The 21,705-nt window shown below is 39.4% G+C and overlaps 1 protein-coding gene across 12 annotated transcripts in view; it reads left to right on the forward strand.

Annotated features, from left to right (window-relative positions):
• GRIP1 (glutamate receptor interacting protein 1) overlaps window positions 1–21,705 on the forward strand; it is a 331,823-nt gene that overhangs the window by 282,865 nt on the left and 27,253 nt on the right. For 7 of the 12 annotated variants that reach the window (XM_048302708.1, XM_048302713.1, XM_048302705.1 and 4 more), the window contains 7 exons: window positions 21–190; window positions 5,404–5,559; window positions 10,626–10,812; window positions 12,146–12,291; window positions 13,327–13,407; window positions 20,958–21,027; window positions 21,287–21,432. In XM_048302708.1, the coding sequence (XP_048158665.1) occupies window positions 21–190; window positions 5,404–5,559; window positions 10,626–10,812; window positions 12,146–12,291; window positions 13,327–13,407; window positions 20,958–21,027; window positions 21,287–21,432 (956 nt within the window). Of the gene's footprint in view, window positions 1–20; window positions 191–4,538; window positions 4,695–5,403; window positions 5,560–10,625; window positions 10,813–12,145; window positions 12,292–13,326; window positions 13,408–20,957; window positions 21,028–21,286; window positions 21,433–21,705 lie in introns of all 12 variants that reach the window. The other 5 variants (XM_048302706.1, XM_048302717.1, XM_048302715.1 and 2 more) reach the window with 4 other exon arrangements.

Consider the following 21,705-nt stretch of genomic DNA (forward strand, 5'->3'; position numbering starts at 1 on the left):
GTTTTCCCCCTTTTATATAGATGTGGTGCATTACATGTAGGAGACCATATTCTGTCCATTGATGGCACCAGCATGGAGTACTGTACGCTGGCGGAAGCAACGCAGTTTTTGGCCAATGCAGCGGATAATGTCAAACTGGAGATACTTCCCCACCACCAGACACGGCTAGCACTGAAAGGCCCAGAGCACGGTAAGAGGATCTGTAGCACCAAATACCTCTTTCTCTTTCTTTCTTTTACTTTGCCTGCCCATGCTGAGTGGTCAAAGCTGTCGCTGCAGTTACGTCTGTAAATGTTGTTTCAGCTCCCCAGGTTATGCTTCTGCAATTTCTAAGCAGCTTTGTGTTTTCTTGGTCTTAATGAACCCTCTGAGATTCCTATGGCCAGAGAGGGAAATGTTTTACTAAGAAATAGCTCTACAAACTTGCAGATGTACATAAGGACAGCTGTTGACTCTACTGTTGCAATCATTGGGGGTGCTACAAGATACTTCAGTAAATTAATTTCTACATTGCTTCTTAAATTCAGAGTGGGGAAGTAGTACCACAGCCAACTTATTTTCAGCATATTGGCTTGATAGTTACGGTCACTTCATTAATAAGACCTGTTCTCCCCTTAAATACATAGACCCCTCCCATATTTTCTCTTGTTAATGGCATTATTATTTACTGCCATCATCTTTTAAAGGACTTCTGAGATTGCTTCATGGGTTCACTGTCAGTGCTTATGGAAACTGTTTGGCAACAGTTCCCTGGATTGCAGACCTTTTCACTGTGATACTTACTTCATACCAACATGCTTGAATAGAATGGCTTTCCATTTTCGAATCAAATTTATATAAAATGTCTTAGTATTTGAAGATGGAGGCTGCCTGTCTTGTCTTCTAACTAATCCTGAGAAAGTGGCTAATTCACAGTAATTCATTAATTCAGTCTAACATACCACATATTGATAGACATCAAAGAAGTAACAAGGGTTATCAAATACACAAAGAATAGGTACGTGGGTTGCAGCATGAACCAGTGGTATCATTTTTCTGAGCCTGTGGTACTGTGCTTCTGCCTTCTTTAGACCAAGACAAGATTTCTGAGGTCTTGAAATGTGAGTGATGGTAAATGTTCTGGGACATCCATCCAAGATCCAGGCTGTCTCTTGATAAGTGATGCTCTAGTCAGTTTCCCAGAGTGAGGAATACTGAACTAGTGACAGAGGAGACATTAGTTTCTCCTAGACCAGGGTGAACAAGAAGTAACCTTTGCAATTATATGTTCTCCCTTTACTCAGCTCTTTCCCTTTCCTACTTGAGCCAGTTAGGGCCAACAGGAGCAGAGGGTGATACTGCACAAGCAGAATGAGATGGAGGCCAATTTGCAATGTATTTCCATTCTTTTCAGTTATGACAGTACATTGCAAACAGATCTCTTTTTTTGAAGCAAAGATGTAATACAATTAATTTCTGGATGGTTAAAGAATTTTGAAGACTTTATTTTGGGAAGACAAATGCTGGGGCGGGTGATTTGTGTGGATGGTCGTATTACTTGAAGCAGTTGGTTTGTTAACCAACATTTAAAACAGATTGATGCTGTTAATGTGCTAGTAACCAGTGTAGATGCTTAGAAAAAGCAATGCTCTTGCTATGCCAGAGTTAAGAACTGGATGTTAAAAAATCACATCAAGGTGATCTGCTAAAGATGATATATAAGAGCATCTTTTGGGGGAAAGTATTCCTAAAGTAATAAAGTTGTTTTCTTCAGTAAGGCAGAATAACTAGGATGTTTACAGCCCTTTCCAGCCCCTCACCAGGTGGTGCTGCTCCAATATCATGACCGATTCAAGATATAACAAGCTTTATGGAAGCAAGTACCCTCTTGGAAACAACCTTTCATCAGGTGTGGTATGGCCTAGAGGCTGCAGAGAGTGAAAATCTCCTGTGGTGTGTCTGGAATAAGCTGAGTCATTAGGGCTGCATCTGCTGAGCTCAGTTATTGGTCTTGTGGGAATATGTTCAGAATTTTAAATGAGCAGGAAAGTCAGTATATAAAATAAACTGAAATTTCAGCCCTAAAATAAAGTGAAGAGCTCTATAAAAGATAGGATTTTTTTCATGTTTTTTTCCTTTATACTGCACTGCTGACATTCATTTCTCTGGCTGCCCCATTAGTTTTATGTTTACTGTAGACAACCCGGGGTTGGAATAGCTCAAATTACCACTAAATTACTATGGTTACACACAAAAGGATTTTCTTTTACAGAACTTTTGTTGAATTGGGATTATCCTTCTACAAGCTGAGCAAATTGAATTTGTGTACCTTCCCACTTTGTAGGACATTTTTATCTCTACTCCTGGCATGAAAATAAAACATTAAGAAAAAATCTCAAGGACTACAGGATAATTTCCTGCTGGAAGCAGTCTTTTTAATTAAACAAGGCTCACAGCAGCTTGAAAATAATGAAAATTCACCTGGCCACATTGTTCTTACCAGATTTTAATTTTTACACCATAGTTAAAGTTAAGAAACCTCTCTGTGCACGTAATTGAAGAGGCGGTTTCATGTGAGAAGACATGATAAGTCTGTGAGACACATAAGGCCATATCAGGCTGCTTCTGGTGTTCTGGGACTTTTCTGGCTGACATGAGATTTTCCGAAGTCCCTGAGGGTGGTGGTGCCAGCGGGTGAGGAACCCCAGGGGCGCAGACGCAGCCTGATACTGGCATCACGCCCTTCCCTTACTTTTGATATTTGATATTGGAGGAAAAAAGTAATTCTTTAGACTCAAGCACATGCCAGGGCACAGAGAGTGTTCTCAGGAAAGGATGCAGTTCCAGGGCAGCCTGACTGAAGACACAGGGCCAGCTCAGGCAGTTCCAGGGCCTGCAGGGTCTCCACCACCCACCAGGCTCCAGGGACAGGGTGAGCCCCTGTGCCCCCCTTTCCCTGTCCCTTCCCCAGTGTGCACTCCATGCTAGATCCAGTCTGTAGAGATAGGCAACGATTTTGAGTCAGAAGGGGTAGTACAGTCAGGCAATTAGCAGATCAGTGCTCATGTAATATGAAGTGAAACCAAAGGACAGCTTTCCTTCTGCCAGGGCACAGTGCTGGATGTGGCTACCCTTTCCCCCCCCTCATTTTGTCTTGTGGGGTAAGATATGAACACAAGGTGTAGGTGCAACCTAAATGCTCAAGGTTTTGTGCTCCTGCTACAGGCCAGCAAGGGGACAGACATGTCTGCAGCCATTATAGGTGCAGCAGGTAGCAGAGGGACACAGGTAATACAGCTCATGGGCCAAAGGCAGCAAACTCTGTTTTACAGAAACTGGAAAAGGGCAGGTTTAGATTAGATACTTGGAAGAAATTGTTCACTGTGAGGGTGGTGAGGCACTGGAGCAGGTAGCCCAGACAAGTTGTGGCTGCCCTATTCCTGGAAGTGTTCAAGGCCAGGTTGGATGGGGCCCTGAGCCACCTGGTCTAGTAGAAGGTGTCCCTTCCCATGGCAGGAGGGTTCGAACAAGATGGTCTTTAAGGTCCCTTCCAACCCAAATCATTCCATGATTCTGTAGTATGGGTGAATCCCCATGGGTGTTTTAAGACAAAAAATTCAGTGAATACTTCCCAGTTTGAACTGTGCCTTTATGATTCAGCAAGGATACAGACATGCTGAATTTTATGATGAATATACTGTATTTAATCAAGGGAGACTTCAGTCACTTTCCTTTAAGATTTGACACATCAACTAAAATGCTTCCCGTTCTCTTGGTAAATTCAAATTTTGGCATATCCCAGATTCTACATACATAGAGCCAGCAATTAAATAATCAAATACGGTCTCAAGTTTCATCCAGTGAAGGATCATTTTTGAAGATCAAGTTAAAAAAAAAGAAACCAAGGAAAAACATAAAATTGCACATCCTACTAATCAATAAGACCTCTTTTCTTCATTAACGAGGTTTCAGGATAGAGTTTTCCTGCTGCTGGCCTTGGAAAGTCATTTACTGCACAGAATAGCATAATGCCAGCAATAGATTGTGGCAAAATGAAAATGTCAATACAGTAAATTGAAATGGCAAGCAAGCATCTGCATTCTAGGCAATGCCATGTAAAGTATCTGGTTGGTCTTTTTAAAATAGATTAATGCAAGAGACTTACTAACCTTTAGTTAGTGGTCATATGTAGTATCTTAGTATTTCCTGATAAAGTTTGCAGTCTTAGCCCCTAAGCCAGAGTGAGATTAGAAATTGATTCAGTAGTCATCATTTTTAAAACAAATACAAAAAACCAAAAACGCAATCAGAAGAATTTTTTCTGAGAAAAAATATTATTTCTGCACCTCAAGTTAACACCCTCTGATAAGAAGACAAGACCAGGTTATTTATTACTTTATTTTATTTTACTTTATTTTTAAATTTTATTTTATTTTCAGTTTATTTTCTTTCACTTCTGATTTGTGTTTTTTTTGGTTTTGTTTGTGCAATTCAGTTAGTTTTACCTCTTCTCTGGTCCTTTTGTTTTCTGATTTTCCATCATCCCTTCATGTGGGCAGTGAAGGTTCAAAGAAGCAACAGGCAACTTACCTGGGATTCGTGTGCCAACAGCCACAGCAGCCTCCTCACCTACCACCATTATAACACCTACCACCCTGACCATTGCAGGATGCCAGCCTTGAAATTCCAGAAAGCGCCTCCTCAAAAAAGCCTTCGTAATGTTCCACCCTTCTTCTGCTGACATACTCTCTCCTCCTCCTCTTCTTCCTCCTCCTCCCTCCCTTCTTTCGCTCATACTTTTCCCATTTCTGGCTCTAAAACGTTTTCAGTTTTATGGATGCTACACTTTTTCATAGCCATGCCAAGGTTATTTCTGACATTTTACACCTTTTTCTTTCTGTAATAAAGCAGCCTTTGTAGACAGGAAAAGGCTTGAAAATTCTGAATTAATCAGGTCGTCTTCTATGTATGAGTAGACCATTGGATTGGAGAAGTGTATATAAAGCATGATTTTTGAATGCAAAGCATTGCTTACAAATCTTTGTCAGAAATTACCTACTACAAAAAGGCATTTCTAAAATCAGTGTATCTAGATATATTGATGTGCATTAGTCCGGGGATATGTGTTGAAAAATTTAATTTAACATGCTTTGCTTGAAGTAAGCTGTATACTATGGATGTACTTTTTGTACCTACATTATCTTTGTTAGCTTCCAGCAAGTGTTGTCATGAAATGCTGGCTGTACTTTTTCCTAGGGTCACCTCTGTGGTTTAATGTCTTTGTTACTGGAAATGCACAAACCAGTCCTGTGCATCATACACAGCCTCTACATACAATGTTTGATTCATTGATGAGTTACAGGCATGTGCCGCACTCTTCTGGGAAGACTGAGTGCTGTATGCCGAGTGTTTGATTTCTTACAGCAGCTCTGGTGTCTTCATCCTTCTCTCCTACCTCCATGAGTGCTTACAGCCTGAGTTCCCTGAACATGGGGACCTTACCTCGCAGCCTCTACTCCACCAGCCCACGTGGGACAATGATGAGGCGGAGGATGAAAAAGAAGGACTTCAAAAGCTCCTGTAGGTGGTAACAGCATTTGCTCAAAAATGTGCAATGAATTAATGGGTGGAGGAGGGGGAAGGTACACAAAAAAGTTACACAGTACCTTAATTAATATGCATATATTCTAGGCAGAAGAGAGAGTTTCTGTTAGATGTAGGGAAACATAAGGGTAAAAATATGTGTCCAATGCTAAAATGAGATGAGTAGATGCTACATATATGAGCATATATATCTCATATATATATATATATATGAGATAGCATAACTATCTCGTCTGAAATATATAAAGGAATGTTTTCTTCAGACAGTTCTGGAAGAGTTTGTTATACCATTACTGAAGTGATTTTCAAATAACTTTTTCAACTCTTCCAGTTTCCGTTAGGGAATAGAATTCATAGCTGAATAGTCAGAAACAGATTGCTGGTAAGCTCAACCAGCTATCCCATTAGGGAAGGCAGAGCTTGTTTACATCTACACCACAACCTGTACAGACATTTTGGTGAGGAAGAGCAGCAAGTTACAGCAAAGACTAAATAGCCTTGTTTGACCACTCTCTGGGATTCAAAGCATGGATTGCCTGTGAGTCAGTAATTTCCCAGTCCAGAGTAGATCTATTCAGGCTGTTCCACTTTGCATATTGCTAAGCATTCACTGGGCTGGAAAGAGTGTGGCCTTGTCAGTGCATTTTTTCCCAGACTCCATGTAAGTGCCACCTCTTACTGGCTTGTCCATCTTCATGTGACCCACAGCAGCTCAGTTCCTCCAGAGGAGGGAAGTGAGAACTGCTCTGTAAATCATTTGCTCTGGATAACAAGGTTCAGAAGTCCACTCTGGAAGAACTGAGCTGCTGCACATTACAGCACTGCTGCTGTGTTTTAAAGATTCCCCATGGTCATAGTAAAACCAGAGCAAACCAGCAGCTTCTAAGGGCAATCACTATGGAATTGTGAGAATACATTAGAGAGGAACTGAGGTTTTGCTTTCTTGCAGTTTTTGTTGCTTGCTTGTTCTTATTTCTTTTGTAAAGCACATATTTTTGCATAACATTTGCTTGTAAGTGCATTTTTTATTTTTAATCCGATCAGCCATTTTTCACAGCTCATCTATGGACATGTTAGCTTCTAATGCATTCTTTTGGGTCACGGGGAGAAACTGTCTGTCATGCTATGGTATCAGTAGAGGTCCAGGTCTTACATGTTCTTATCTATACGTGAGAAACAGTAGTAGTGTTACACTAGTATTAATTGATTTGAATAGTAAAATCAATGCAAAAAATAGTTCATCAATTGTGCTATGTTGTAGCTTGTTCAACAGAGGATGAAATCCTGAAAGCTAATCCTGTTATGGATCTTGGACACAGCTGTAACTTGCATTGTTAAATTTTTCAGGTGTTTTTCCTTCAAGGAATCCTTGTCCATGTTATCCTGCAAAGACTCAAAACAAGGCCAGTGATGTGGCATTTAAGTGGGACAGTCACATAAACACTGTAGCCCACCTAAAAGATTCTTCAAGTCAGAAGGCCCTGGTGATGACAAGCTGCTATGAGTAAACAAATCTCTAGATAAGAGAAGTTAGGATGAGGCTCTGTTGTGTGGTAGTTCATTACACCTTCACATTGTGAGGTCTTGATAAAGAGCATTACGAAATATGTGGAACTGGCCCCACCACTTAGTGGTCAGTGCCTCCCTGCAACCAGTGACTACATCAACAACCCCAAACCAGAACTGGCTTTGGAGGAGTTGGCTGGCCAGACAGACTTGTTTGCTCTTTTTGTGAGTTTGCTTGTCAGCCTGTGCAGACTTCCTTTCTCTGTTAGTAGACTTATACCCATGCTTGTGACAGCAGTGACAGCCAATTTAAGGGACCCACACTACTCTGAATGTGCTACAAGGGACCAGGATAGAGAATATCCAGTCCTGTACCTTTCCACTATTCATCAACAAGACTTGGAAAACCTTGCCCCTCTCTCTTTGTGGGAGGCTCGTGAGAACCAGGTAGATTGACTGCTGTGCTTTTCATGGAAAAGGTGTAACACACTCTTAATTTTAGTGGGATTTTTTTTTTCTTTAATCCAGTTGGATAATTTGAGGGTTTTATTAAGGTAAATTTTAATAAATCTTTTAAAATGACACTTGGGAATAAAAATATGTAGGTTGCTTTAAAGCTTACATTGCCATTTATTTAAGAATACTTGCATAACATAATGTGATCGTGGCATAATTCATGAACTGTGATGGCACAAGGGGTTACAAGACTTTTATGGCCATGATTTAAGAATCATTGCATTAGTTATACAGATCTTTCTAAACACATGGCTGTAAAAATTGAGGGCATGCCCTGCTGCCACGTGCTTTTTTTATGCCACTTGTTTTCAGTTTTTATTCTTCCTCTGCTTGTTTGTTTGTTTGTTTACAAAGTTTGGGATTCATTGTGGAAACACTTGGATTATTATTTCATTAAGGCTAAATCCTGAAGTATTTTTTAATAGGTCCCTATTAGTAGTTGGAAGCGAGATATAATTTATACCAATTGACACTACTAGGGTTGCATATCTGGTAGAGATTGGAAAGGGTGTTAGACATGCATGGGTGCTCTTTTCTCAACAGCTAACAGGAGGAATTGTGAACATTTTTCAGTTTCTTATGGGTCAGAGTGGGAGACTGGAGGCATAATAATCCACATATGCACCTTGAAACACATCTTGCTGTGCTTCTTGTATAACTGCAGGCATAAAAGTAACGAGTACATAATTTTCAAATTCAAGATCATTATTTACATAACTGCAGAGCTTATAGCAAACCAGCTCCCAGGAATGTTGCTAAGAGTTAGATGAGAACTATACAAGTATGCTGGAATGTACCCATAGCAATAGCAACCAGTATTCACTGGAACTGCAAACACATCTATATCCCCTTTTAAAATCAACAGCACTGCTTCCTGGCCTGTAAAACTTCTAATCCATCAAGGAGCCAAAAAAATTTCAGTGTTTCTTGCTACAGTTACTCTTGAGTTGCAAACCCCAACATGCCCTAAGTCATGGGTTTGGGTACCTGTGACATTTTCTACAGTCTAGGAGATAGCTGTTGTTACATGATTAGGAAAGGATGTTTTCATATCTGGTTTTTTTGGGTTTTTTTGTTCCTGTTTCTCTTTCATTTTCTTTGGGAGTGGAAGCAGTTCCTAATTGTCACACTTAAGTGTTGACATCATCAAAATGTTTACGAGAGTGAGTTTTAGATCCCACAGATAGCTACTTAATTTCCCAATGTGAATTAAAACTTTGACTGTCCTAAAAGTAAAATAAATTTTATGAGACATTTAAGTTCCTGGTAGGACATTGTAAAAAGAGTAAGAAAGTTACAGAGTCAGCTAGACACCTGCTGCATGGAGGGAGTAGAGACATAAGCGATGAGAAACAGAGATGAAGTTAACAAGTAATTGTTATATGACCTTTAGGAAAAGGAAAATGGAACTTTTCTGAGATTGGAAGCCCTAAATTTAGATGTTTCTAGAAGGTGTGTTAGGTATTACATTAATTTATTTGGTTTAGTTATATTTTAGCCTTTGCAGCAGTGAGGGCTGGAGAAATCTATTTCTCACATGCACTAAGTGCTAAAGCCGATGGAAGTTTCTAAGAACAGATTTTTAGTATTTGCATTTGTGTATAAGCATGTCTTATTGAGTGCAGATAAAGAAAACAGTAAGAAGGAAGCTATTGAGTATCTGAAATAATGCACAATTCTTACAAAGGAAACTTAAAACAAGATATGAGGAAGAATTCACAGTAATTTTGAAAAGATGGTTTCAGAGTGGAAAGGAGCTTTGCTGGGAGAAAACAGAAAGTTGTGAGATTTTTGACAAGTAAAAATTTTGCAAAGAACTGTCATTGCCAACCCAAGCAGATTTATACTAACTGATATAGACCAAAAGTCTAATGCTTGCAGCCCCAAAGTGTGGGGAAATACTTATATAACCTCCGACATCTTTGTACAGTTCTGCTAATAATATCTATAATGTCAAAATTTTTTTTCCCACATCTAAGAGAAAAAAAAAAATGCACAGGTAAACAATCCCTCAGATAAGCCATGAAATTTTATCTAATTCTTAGTGGCTGCTGCAGGCAGAAATGGGTTTTGAAGGAAATTAGAGATGGAGGGGTAATGACATAGGTTGATAACAGAAAACCATTCTAAATCCTTGGCACTGGAGGGATTATCATTACTGAACAGGAATTGAAAAACTCTGGCTTTTTGTGTATGACATAATGAAAGGCAATAGTTTGTCACTGGGGGAATTCAAACAGTGATGCAATATACATTTAGACAGAGATCAAGGAAGCAAAGGTGCAGTCTCCTCCTTTCATAGGTAATTGCACTGAATCTCAGTGTTGTTTTTGTCTTGATTTGTTCTGTACTGCAGCCTTTCAGAAAAAGTGTGAGTGAAGCAGGAAAACAGAAGTAGCTGCCTGAGTTTCTCACAGAAGGGACCCCAGTGGCTTTGAGAGACCCCACAGAACTTTTTTTTCTCACAATCTCTTGAGATATACTGGTTGCTAAAACAGAGTGGTTTGTTCAACTTCCTTACACTGCCCAGTTAGCCTAACAAATTGCTGACTTACAGTAAACATGCACAAGAAGAAGGCATCCTTACTTCTTGCAAGCAAGCCTGGTCCATGTGCTTTGTTGCTAGCAATGCATTGCTGTGAGATGTTCAAAAGAGGAATCTGCCTGAATAACAGCTGGGCTTGTGCCTCCAATTCCTGTTAAAAGTTCTGCTCATCTATGCCTCAAACCTAATGCAAACAGAATTCAAGAATGTCCTGAGATTTTTGGAGTGGGGATATCAGACATGTTTATTTTACTCAGTACAAGAACTATCTCTTTGCATTTTAACATACAACCAGATGGTTTCTGTTACTTTATACGTCATAACTGTTTATACATAATTTATAAACTTTATCCTAAGTTGACTTTAAAAGAGATGTTTCATTGACTAGAATTATTGTACAGATCAATTTTCTCAAAAAGAATGGTATTTCTGCTGCATATGAATGTCTTTCCTCCTGGTCTGCTCTGTTTTATAGTGTCTTTAGCCTCTAGCACTGTTGGTTTGGCTGGGCAGGTCGTGCACACAGAAACCACAGAAGTAGTGCTGACAGCAGACCCCATAGTAGGGTTTGGGATACAGCTCCAGGGTAGCGTGTTCGCTACCGAGACCTTGTCTTCTCCACCTCTCATTTCCTATATTGAGGCTGACAGTCCGGCAGAAAGGTGAGGCACTTTAATTGACTGCTAAATACGTGTGGGGAGCGTTCCTCGGGTACTTTGTGCTTGTTGCTTTCTTCCAGTTTGTGACAAATTGCAAGGCCTTGCTCAGTGGAGTGGGGCAAGGAATACACTTTCTGTTTGCAGTGGTGTTTCATGCACTTGATCAGCTATGAAATGACAAGCACCAGGGTTCTTACCATACAGAGTCCTCCAGAAGGAGACTGGAAGCTATATTCATGCAAAGGGAAAAAAAAAAACCCAATCAGAAACATTATTGAAGTCAAAATAGTGATAATTGAGCGTGCCGGGGGGAAAGTTATATCCAGCTCTGTTCAGTTTTGGTACAGAATCAAATCTTAGGGAATACCACAGTTTTGACTTACTAATTATTTAAATTGCATTTTTATGCTTGTATATGTATTTAATCATGTCATGAGTATGGTAGTAGTTGCACAGACAAGTACCAGCTGCCATTTCACCTGCAACCCAGGGTCAGAGGCACAGATGATGTCTGTAGGGGGGGGGTGGAAGCAGGAAGACCCCTAGGTCCCAGCACCTAGGGAGCATGACCCGTACTGGGAGTGCTTGATAGTGTTGTGGTGCAAAGGGGCAGCAACTTCTGTGCCTAGAAGAGTGTTGAGCTGCTATACTACAACTACCCTTTAGGGTTAGGTTGAATGTGTTTAATCAGATGGCTTGTATCAGAAACTGTGTGGCCAGCAGGACCAGGGAAGTGATTGTGTCCCAGTGCTTGGCATCAGTGAGGCTGCACCTCAAGTCCTGTGTTCAGTTCTGGGCCCCTCATTATATGAAAGACATTAGAGGCTGGAGTGTGTCCAGAGAAAGGCAATGGAGCTGGTGAAGGGTCTGGAGCACAAGTCTAACAAGGAGCACCTGAGGGAGCCAGGGGCGTGTAATCTGGAGAAAAGGAGGCTCAGGGAGAACCTTACAGCTCCTCACAGCTGTCTGAAAGGAGGATGTAGCCAGGGGATTGGTCTCCCAGATAAAACACAACGGGACTAGAGGAAATTGCCTCAGTTTTCCTGGGGAGGTTTAGATTGGATATTAGGAAACATTTCTTCACTGAAAAAGGTTGTCAAGCACTGGAACAGATTGCCCAGGGAAGTAGTTCAGACATAATCCCTGGAGGTATTTAAAAGACATGTAAATACGGCAATTCCACACAGAAAAGGTGGACTTGGCAGTGCTGGGTTTATTGGTAGGGCTCAGTGATCTTAAAGGATTTTCCCAACCTAAATGATTCTGTGATTCTACGATATTGCTGGTTCTGGTAACATGCACATCTGATGATTGTTTTGTATCATTTTGTACCAAGGTGTGGAGTGCTGCAAATAGGAGACAGAATAGTGTCAATAAATGGTATCCCAACAGAAGACAGCACATTTGATGAGGCCAATCAACTGCTCAGAGACTCCTCTATCACCAACAAGGTCACTTTGGAAATAGAATTTGATGTTGCAGGTATGAATGTCCTGTTATTCTGTCTTGCAAGAAAAATGAAGGAATAAATCCCAAGTACATTGCAAGTGTGAGGCATCTGAGGTAGAGGCTTTCTTCTCACATCTACACCATTCCGTTTTCAAGTGACTTATTTGAAACGTGTTTTTTTACAGCTTTCTCATTTCACACAGCCCTGCAGAGTACTTCAGAAAGCAAATAGAAATGAAAGGTCCTGTAGTAAGATCTGGTGACTGTCTCTCCTCTGAGTTATTTCCAGACATTTTTCTGCCCTGAGATGGAAATGTTCTGCTAAGCAGAGATGAATCTTCTACAGGCCAAATAATGAAATGCTTTGCAAGACAGAAAAGTATTAAAAAGGGTGGATAAGCAAAAAACTCTGAGGTGTTTCACTTACAGTATCTCTAAATAAAATAATAGAAACTGAATTAATAAAGGCCAGAAGAATCATTGTTAATTTTGCTGATGAGTATTATTACTAATGGCATTCCTTTATTCTGCAATGTGTTTAAGCATACAGGATATACCCATGAAGTCACAAATGGCTTATATCGAACAAGTACACATTACATGTGTGCACTTCCCCACTGGATTCCTTTTCTTCCCACTAGATGTTAAAACCATGGCAGTTACCTTAGTGGACAGTTAAAAATAAGTGTTAGTCCTGCAGCAACACAGGTTGGAAATCTTTACGACTCAATCTCCTGTCCTTCTAATTAAAAGCTGTCTGCCAGCAGTAAAATTTTCACGTGTGCTCACAGAACTTGCATACGAGCTAAAAACCTGCAGTGTCAGCTGCCTGCTGGCCCATGCAATCTCCACAAATTCAGTTAAACCTTCAGAAAAACTGAGTTACTGTGAAATTACCAGTAGAGTTATAAATCGTACTTCGTGGGTCCTACCTCCTTCGTTTAGCATCCATGTTTCATCACTGCCTTGTGACTCTGATGTGATTTCATCAGCTTACATATGTAGTTCCATGCTCGTGGAATTGCTGTGCCTTAAAAATTATCTAACGTTTAAAATATTTTTTTATAGAATCAGTTATACCAAGCAGTGGAACATTTCATGTGAAACTACCAAAGAAGCATAATGTGGAACTTGGCATCACCATAAGTTGTAAGTAAAAGTGCTTATTTTTCAGACCACGTTTATGGGATAATCTGCAGAAAGTAGATCTTGTAGCTACAGAGTCACGTTTCTTTTGGTATAAACTTCTTTTTCCTTTTTCTAGCTTCTTTTACTGCTTTTTCTCTTTTGAAATACCATTCTGTAACATATTTATACTCCCCTTCAAGTAGTTAACAAAGCCAGAAGTTTGCCAAATCTAATGTTTGACTTACTCCTTCATGCACAGTACATATTTAACTCCTATTAAAATTATTAATTTAAAAAAAAAAAAAGTCAGCAGAATTAGGTCCATGCAAAAGTATTTCCATAGCTTAAAGCAGAGCCTGTCATGGTCTCTCACAGGCTCTTGAACAGAACCCCACTGAACACAGGGGTCTCACGGCCATGAGGATCCACATATGTGGGGTTATTTTCTGCTTCAGAACCCAGGGACTGAAGATACATACTCAGTCTCTAGAACTAGTGGGCAGTCCTGAATGTGTGGGTCACAGCAAAATCCCCTTTCATTAGGGATTCCAGGGATTGCTAAAGAACGTCACAAGGGTCTGCATCAGTCTGTTTCTCAATAAGTATTTGTTGCTGTGGTTTGAAATTAAAATGTTTCTATACTTATTTTGTGAGGAGACAGTAAAACAATGTGTTAGAACTGGATTTTGACCAGGTAAACTCCAGCATACTGAGCTCAGCCCTTGACAGAAGGAAAAACAATCCATATCAAAGTTAATGGGCTTGACACTGCAGAATCTGGTGTCATAGCAATTAACATTCGCTTATGGCTGTGGCCTTTCTTAGGCTATTAGTCTTTCTTTGGAGTTATTCATGTGCCTTGGGGGAAGATTGTGCTTTGACCTGTATTCTTGAAGCTTTTACCAGCACAATGGAATATGGTTAATCAAAAGTACAGCAGGGAACTCAGTGCTAAGGATTACACCTGAGGAACAAATGAGGGACACTGCAGGCCTGTTTGCTTGTGTTGCAAATGAATGAGTAACTGTTAGACTCTGTGAGATGTGATGTGATGCTTGAAGCAAAATCATAGGTCTACATGTATTTGTGCAAATGAAAATATTGAGAAATGAGAAAACCTGGAGTGAGGCTGTTCTGTTTAAATGTTATTCTTAGGACTGGTAATGATTTATAAGGTTATCGAAAAAATAGGGTCTTCCTAGTAATTTGATTTGTGTTGTTTTTTGGAATGCAGACATCCACTTTTTTTCATCTGTAGGAATAAACTTTTAATGGAAAGCTAATGGTCTTGGAATTTAGTATTTAGCACTCCTCTTCCAAATTTTGCATGCCTTACTGATTTGGAATTTAATTCCAAAAATCAGTGCTTTATAAAATGAGTGCTTTATATAATCAGAGTAACATGTGGTTAATCTTAGCTCTGCTCTTCTGAATATACTGGAGTATCTTAAATATTTAAATTAAATTATCTGTTATATATAATAATCATTAGTAGTATTTAATACATATGAAATTTATGTAGGATTAATTATTTACATGGTTTTAAAGGGTTTATATTAATAACTGAAAGTTTGTAAATTTGCTTGGTAAAAGTCTTGAATTGCTGCATTTTGTGCTTGCTTTTCAGTGTTTTGTTCTGTTTTACCTAATTAACTCCTAAATAAGGCAGTATGATTTGAAGACTATAAGCATTTTATATTCATTTTGTCAAATTTCTGTCAAGGCCCTTTAGCACATTAGCATGCCATTTGTTACTGATATTTTCAGAAGGCTCTATGATTTCTTTTAAGAAACAAATACTAAGGTAAATTTGGCAGAGTTGGTATATCTTGAATGGGGGGGGGTGGAGGTGATCAGGTTTGTTTGCTTGTGGAGCTTGATCTCGTAAAAATGCTAGAGATCTGTTTCATCCTCTTCCTTCTCAAGTTAGTGGAGTTAATGGTGAATGAGAAAGTCCTATTAAAACATTACAGAGAAACACCTTTCTTACTTTCCATATCCCCCATTTAGTTTGGGATTTGTATGATAAAGTCAGGAAATTACCTAACCTGACAGACAAGACAGACATTTTTTGTCAGACGGGAGATGTAACCTCACCTGGCACATGAACATATGTCTGTTTTTAAGTCCAGCAGTTCTAGGTCAGCTAGAGTCAGGCATTCTAGAAGAGGAATTTATTTATCTTTCTTTGAATTGTTTTCCTTGGTAATGAACACCAAGTGGGCTTGCGTGGGGTTACAACCAGGAGCTTTATTGAAGGCAAGTCTGAGGTGACACACAGCACTAAAGACAACTAAGCTAATTCATGGTCTTTGAAAAACAAGACTTGTAATAGGAGAAGAGACGTTACTTAGTTTCAGATTTATTAATGCAAGAGAAAAGTAACAGAAAAAAATTTAAAATCCCCTTAGATAGCAAAACCCCTTAAAAGCAGGACAGAAGAAAGTTTTGTGAGCATCATTGTTAATGTTAATCCAGGGCTCTGAGTTTTGGATAGGTCATGTCAGTTACCTCCCAGTATACTGCTCTTGCCCATTGCTGCATTCATACACACACTGGAGTCATATCATTCTTCCCTTATCTCTGCAATATCTGCCTCATTTTCCCAATGACAGAGACGTACACTCAACAAAGACCTTATTTCATATTTTGCAAATACACGTGACTATATATTTAATGCTTCAGATATTACTAGTTTCACACCCACTTACATGATTAGAGCAAATAGAAGGTCTCAGTTCTTAAAATTACATCATCCAAATAAAGCACAGGAGTGTTCCTGTGCATGTGATTATGCTTTTATAACAGAATCATTCCCTAGAAGAGGGATGACTCTCAAGTCAGGCTAGTAGTGCTCAAAGCTGTTTCAATTTATTTGCCAGTGACATCAACTTTAGACCGTGTAATGAATATAGATTTTTTGGTTTTTTAAGACAAAAACCTTTTTTAAAGGTTTTTGAGGCAACTGGCTACTTTATCATAGACTAATTATTTTTTTTCTTATACTCATCAAATGATGTCCAATAAAATGACTTACTAGTGGATTCTGGTAATTGTAGTTAACAGCTTTTTTTTTTTCCTTTCCTTTTCTTTTTTTCTTTCTTATGTAAGATTCTGATATCCTTACTGGTAATGAACTGCAGCACCTTGCTTCCTAAATAATCCCTCTGAAGCTAATGGGACTACTCAAGGAATAAGAAGCTGTAAAGCTGGTAAGAATATCAGAATCTCACCCAAACTATCAGTTTCTCTGAGTCACTTTGACTAGCAGCTATACTGTAGTCTGCTTTATTGTTTTTGTATTTCATCAGAAACAAGCTTTGTAAATATCTACAGATATTTATCATTGGCTATGAGAATTTATTTTCTAAAGCATGCTTCTGTATATTTTGGGATTTCACCTGGCAAGCTCTACAAGTAATTCTTTTCAAGACAGAAAAATATCAACAGATTTCTCAGCTGCTCCACATGAACAAATACTTAAGGAACAAAAGAGCTGCATCAGTGTAATTTTAAAAAGCTCTTCCATGTATTTAATAATCATACTATTCTTAAAAATATCTAGTAGCTGTAAACCAACATTGTGGATAAATGGACTGACTTTGTGTAAAAAGTGTTTTTCCATCACATGAGCATTTTCCTTTGCTTGTTCAGTTTGTTCAGAGCTTGATCAAACGCCAGAGTTTGAAGCCAGGCTGAGAGTAGTGAGTTTTGTCTGGGTGGTAGGGGAAATGTCCACCTCAAAATCTGTTGAAGTCAGTGTGTGGGAGGTTTTTTTTGAGTTAGCAGTGAAGTAAGAAAGGAGCATTGTTTGAGGAGTTTTTTAAACATAATTGAACAGATGATACACAAAACTGACAAAACTTAATTGAACTTGCTTTCAAGTGTCCAGGGAAGTGTAGTAGAAGTAGAGACCTGGGATGGAGACCTAGGATCACAGAGTAATTTAAAGAGAGAGAACAAACGCTTAAGAGCAGCTGTTTAGCTGCAACACTGAATTTAGTACCTGTACAACTTTGTGCAGTCTTCAGTCCACTTGTAGTTATTTGTACAGACTCTGAGGTCTCTACAAAAGCTGAACATTAGATAGACTAGAACAGCTGGAACAGGGAGGAGAAAAGTTGAGGTCTTCACTGGACAAGCAGAATGGGACAAGGAGAGAAGACGAGTGGAAAGCTGTAACAGGGAGACAGCAGATGAGGGGAGAAACCGAGCTGTGATCAGGATTAGGGGCAGCTGGGACTTGAGCAAGAAGGCTGGACATGGGTGAGTGGTAAGGTGCTTTGTTTTTAACTGCCTCTTAAAACCAGAAATAATTCTGAAATGGAGACTTGAAGCTGTAGAGTGTCACTTCAAGCTTGCATTAATTGATGAGGATATATTAACTGGTCAAATACTGCTTTCCCACTGGAACTCTTGTTTCTCTGCTCTCTGGGGAGAGATGAAACAGTGGTGTGTAACAAAGGGGATGGAGGCTGCATAATGAATGAAATGGAGGATTGCAGAAAGACAAAGGAGGCGTTCTCATGGTCAAGGTGGTTTAATGCTACCCTGGGGAAATTAGAGTGGTTTTTCTTTTCTCTGCAAAAGACTTACGCTGAGACAAGTCCTTATGGGAGTGGGGGGTGGAGATCTTCCACAGGTGGCTGCTTGATTTTATGCAGAAACATTGAGATCGTGGAGTTGCACTCACAGAAATGCTGCTCATCTGCAGCTGTTGCTGAAAATGCCAGTAGTTGTGTTTCAGACAGAGAAGCTGTTACATTCTACAAACTATTGTGAGATATAAAGACATGGATATCTCAAATTGCTCACTGAAAACTGTCATACTTTGAACTAAATGTTCCTATGTTTCCTTTCCTTATCTGTAAAATCAGGATAATAGTATTCAAGCTTCTTGCTGGAGACAGCATCTGTTCACCAGCATTTGGGACGCCATTTTAGGCTATGGTGATGTGCAAAAAGGTACAAAAGTTCAGGAGGAAACAAATTATTTTATCTCTGCAACACAACTTGAATAATTTGTAGGAAGTATGTCATGAGCATTGAACAATAACAAAATGAAGTGTGGTGTATCTGCTTCTCAGCGTGGGGAGATTCATTTCACACAGAGCTGTGTTTGTTGCCTACAAAAAGGCTTTCATTCTCCAGAGCAAATAATAGCCTGGGAGAACTCACAAAATACTGCTGGTTCACACTTTAGTCAGCTTGAAACTGTGATAACTTTGTGTGCATGTCAATACTCTTTGCATCCTCATGTACTTTGTGGCTCTGCATTTTGAGCTGTGCTCTTTCCCTCAGTTTGCTCTTCCTCTCTTCTTTTTGCAATAATAATGGACTGTTTTCCTAAGTTCTGGTAATTTTTATGAGGCAGTTTAATAAAAAGTATTTTAAGATTCAGACCCTAGTCTGCAGACAATGTACAGTGGGTAGCATATAACCTCAGAGTAAGGCAACCAAGAGGGTAAAAACATGGAATTAAAAAAAAAATAATCACCAAAGTGATACTCTAAAATTTTAACAAGATACTAATTGGTGAAACAAATTCAGAGGATTCAGGTAATTTATAGAATTGTCATATATTTGACCCACGACATGAAAGAATGAGAAACAAACTACGAAAATTACGTATCTTGCAAAAAGTTAATGACTGTTCTCTAAATTGCAACATAATCATTTCCCGAAAACATGCTGTTTTAGACAAATTTCTAAAAATTCTTGAAAGTCCTTGTATGTCTGTCTTCTGGACTTTCAAGACATTGCATTTGAAATATGGCTATTTAGCAGTTCTTGAATAGTTCCTTTGGCCATTCAAAGGCTGTCTCAGCCAGGGCAGCTAAGGTTAACAAGACCTGTTAGCATATTGTGTTGGAAATGTCATTATTAATTTACCATGTGGTTGCTGTAGGTGAAGATCTGTCATTTTGCATCAAAGAAAAGATTCATGAGCTGCAAAAATAACTGACATCAGGATTTTGTAGGTGATCCTCCAGTATGGGCAGTTTTTTGGGTGATTGTCAGTTCAGGTGTGGGAGCCGAATGGAAAAGTACCTTCTATGAAAGAATGCTGAGGGCTCAGTACACTGAGCAGAAATTATGTGGGACAGTTGAAGAACCCTAAATGTGCCAAACTGATCAGTGCTTTCAGGAGAGCTGAGAGCCTTATACCACACGGCAATGTTTTAATATCAGGACACTCTTTGTTAACAGTCCCAAAAGTCCGTCTGTGTTCACCACATGGAGCACCTCCTGGATGGAGCAGCTGTAGGTGATATTCTTCCCAAAGGTAGACAGCATGTGCCACACAATTGTCTAAAAATGTGTCTTCATCACCCTCAAGTTCTAAGCCCACTGCTTGCCATATCAGATCTTCAGTGCAGTCTTCTGTCAGCAAATGGGTGAACCCTCCAAAACAATGCATTCAGTGAAGCCACTTCAAGAAACAGACCTCTGGAAGTAGTCAGTGATTATTGTTGTCTTCCTCCAGGGTATTTAACTGCTTCTAGGCAACTAACGGTAAAGCAAAATTGCTGAGCGAATTTCCTGGCAAAGGGAAACTTGTCAAATACTTTCACTCAAGTTGGTAAAGAATTGCAGTGCCTGGTGTTGAAGAGCAGAGCAAAATTTTATCCATGAGGGACAGCTAGAAAAATTGACCATTAATGTCAGATACTTCCAAAAAGAGATAAGTGTGTAAGGAGAGGACTGGTGGGAGTTTTACTAAAATGACTGGAATGGCAGTGCTTCTAGTCGGTATCCCCAGTACAAAGTTGGGAAAAGTCCACAGTGCTTAAGGTTCAGCAGCAGTACAGGGGGGGCAAGGTTACTGATCAAGAGAAGCACAGGTTGCTTAAGAGGAAGCAGTGAGTTGCAGTGAAGCAAACAGCAGTGTGATGTAAGCTGCACCGAAGCAAACAGCAGTGTGATGTAAGCTGCACCTATGCAAACATGGTAGCTGTGTATCAGCCCAGTGGGGGATGTAGCCACTGTCCACAGCATCTCATTTATTGGGAGTTGATTCCTCCTTCTCACCCAGGAAGCATTACTGTCATACCTCTACCTTAAGCACTGGACAGGACAGAAGTGGATGGAAAGAACATGGACTAGCCCACCCTAGATATTTTGCCAGAGCAGCTCTGTCAGTGAGGGATATAGTAAAACAGGATTTATTCTGGCAAAAGATCACCATTAGTAGTTGCACTGAAAGATTCTAATGACAGAAAGTCTTCCTTAGGTATTATAGCTACACAGCATTTTATGATAGATCACTGGAGCTGTACTGTGATATCCTCAGATGGCTCAGTCCTGGTCTAACCCAGAATTCAGACATATCAGGCTAAATTCACTTCGTACCAGTCACCGCAATTCCGAAATTTTCTAATTTTTGAGCAGTATCAGTCTTGCTAATGTGCTGCTGGTGTTTGTTTGTACCTAAAGTTCAGATAATTTAGGCGTAGGGGAGGAATATGATCCAAGTAAGTAATGTGTTCGAAGTATTGATTTATGGTCAAAATTAGTCCATCTGCATATCTAGAAACAAAAGAAAAGCCTGTATATGTTCTTTATTACAGCTCCGTCAAGTAGAAAACCGGGGGACCCTCTGGTTATTTCTGATATCAAGAAAGGAAGTGTTGCTCACAGGTAAGACATTAGAGCTCCCAGTAAAAAGCTGTTTATATATGTAACCAGCCACATTCAAGTTAAACAGAGAGAGCTTGTAAGACACTGTGTGCTTTTTTTATTGTAATAAAAGCTTTTGTAAAAAGTATAGAAAATAGAAGGCATATTAAGAAATAATTGTCTTAAAAATCCATCTTGTTTCTATAATCATGTTTATACCTTTTAAGATACCTTTCTTTTAAGGTTAGGGTTTCATGTAAGCTTGTTTGCTTGTTCACAGAACGGGGACACTCGAACTGGGTGATAAGTTGCTGGCAATAGATAATATTCGACTTGACAATTGCTCAATGGAGGATGCTGTCCAGATCCTTCAGCACTGTGAGGACCTTGTAAAGTTAAAGATCCGCAAGGATGAAGATAATTCCGGTATTAGCAATGACTATTGCAGATTCATGTGTATTTTCAGGATTTCTAGAACATAGGGGATTTCTTTTACGTTTAAATTTTAGTGAAATGTTTTTTCTAAACACGTCTGGTTTATGCTAATGATAATCAGAAAATGTCACCTAAAAAGAATTTTAATGGTATATAAAGCTTTGAATTTTCTTGCTGGCTATATTGCTTGCAGGAGCTGCAATGCAAAATTAGTTCTTCAGTTCTCTGAAAAGACAGCTTGCCCTCAGGTGCAGCCATATAAAG

This window comes from Corvus hawaiiensis, chromosome 4, assembly GCF_020740725.1.
Source record: "Corvus hawaiiensis isolate bCorHaw1 chromosome 4, bCorHaw1.pri.cur, whole genome shotgun sequence".
NCBI classification, from domain to species: Eukaryota; Metazoa; Chordata; class Aves; order Passeriformes; family Corvidae; genus Corvus; species Corvus hawaiiensis.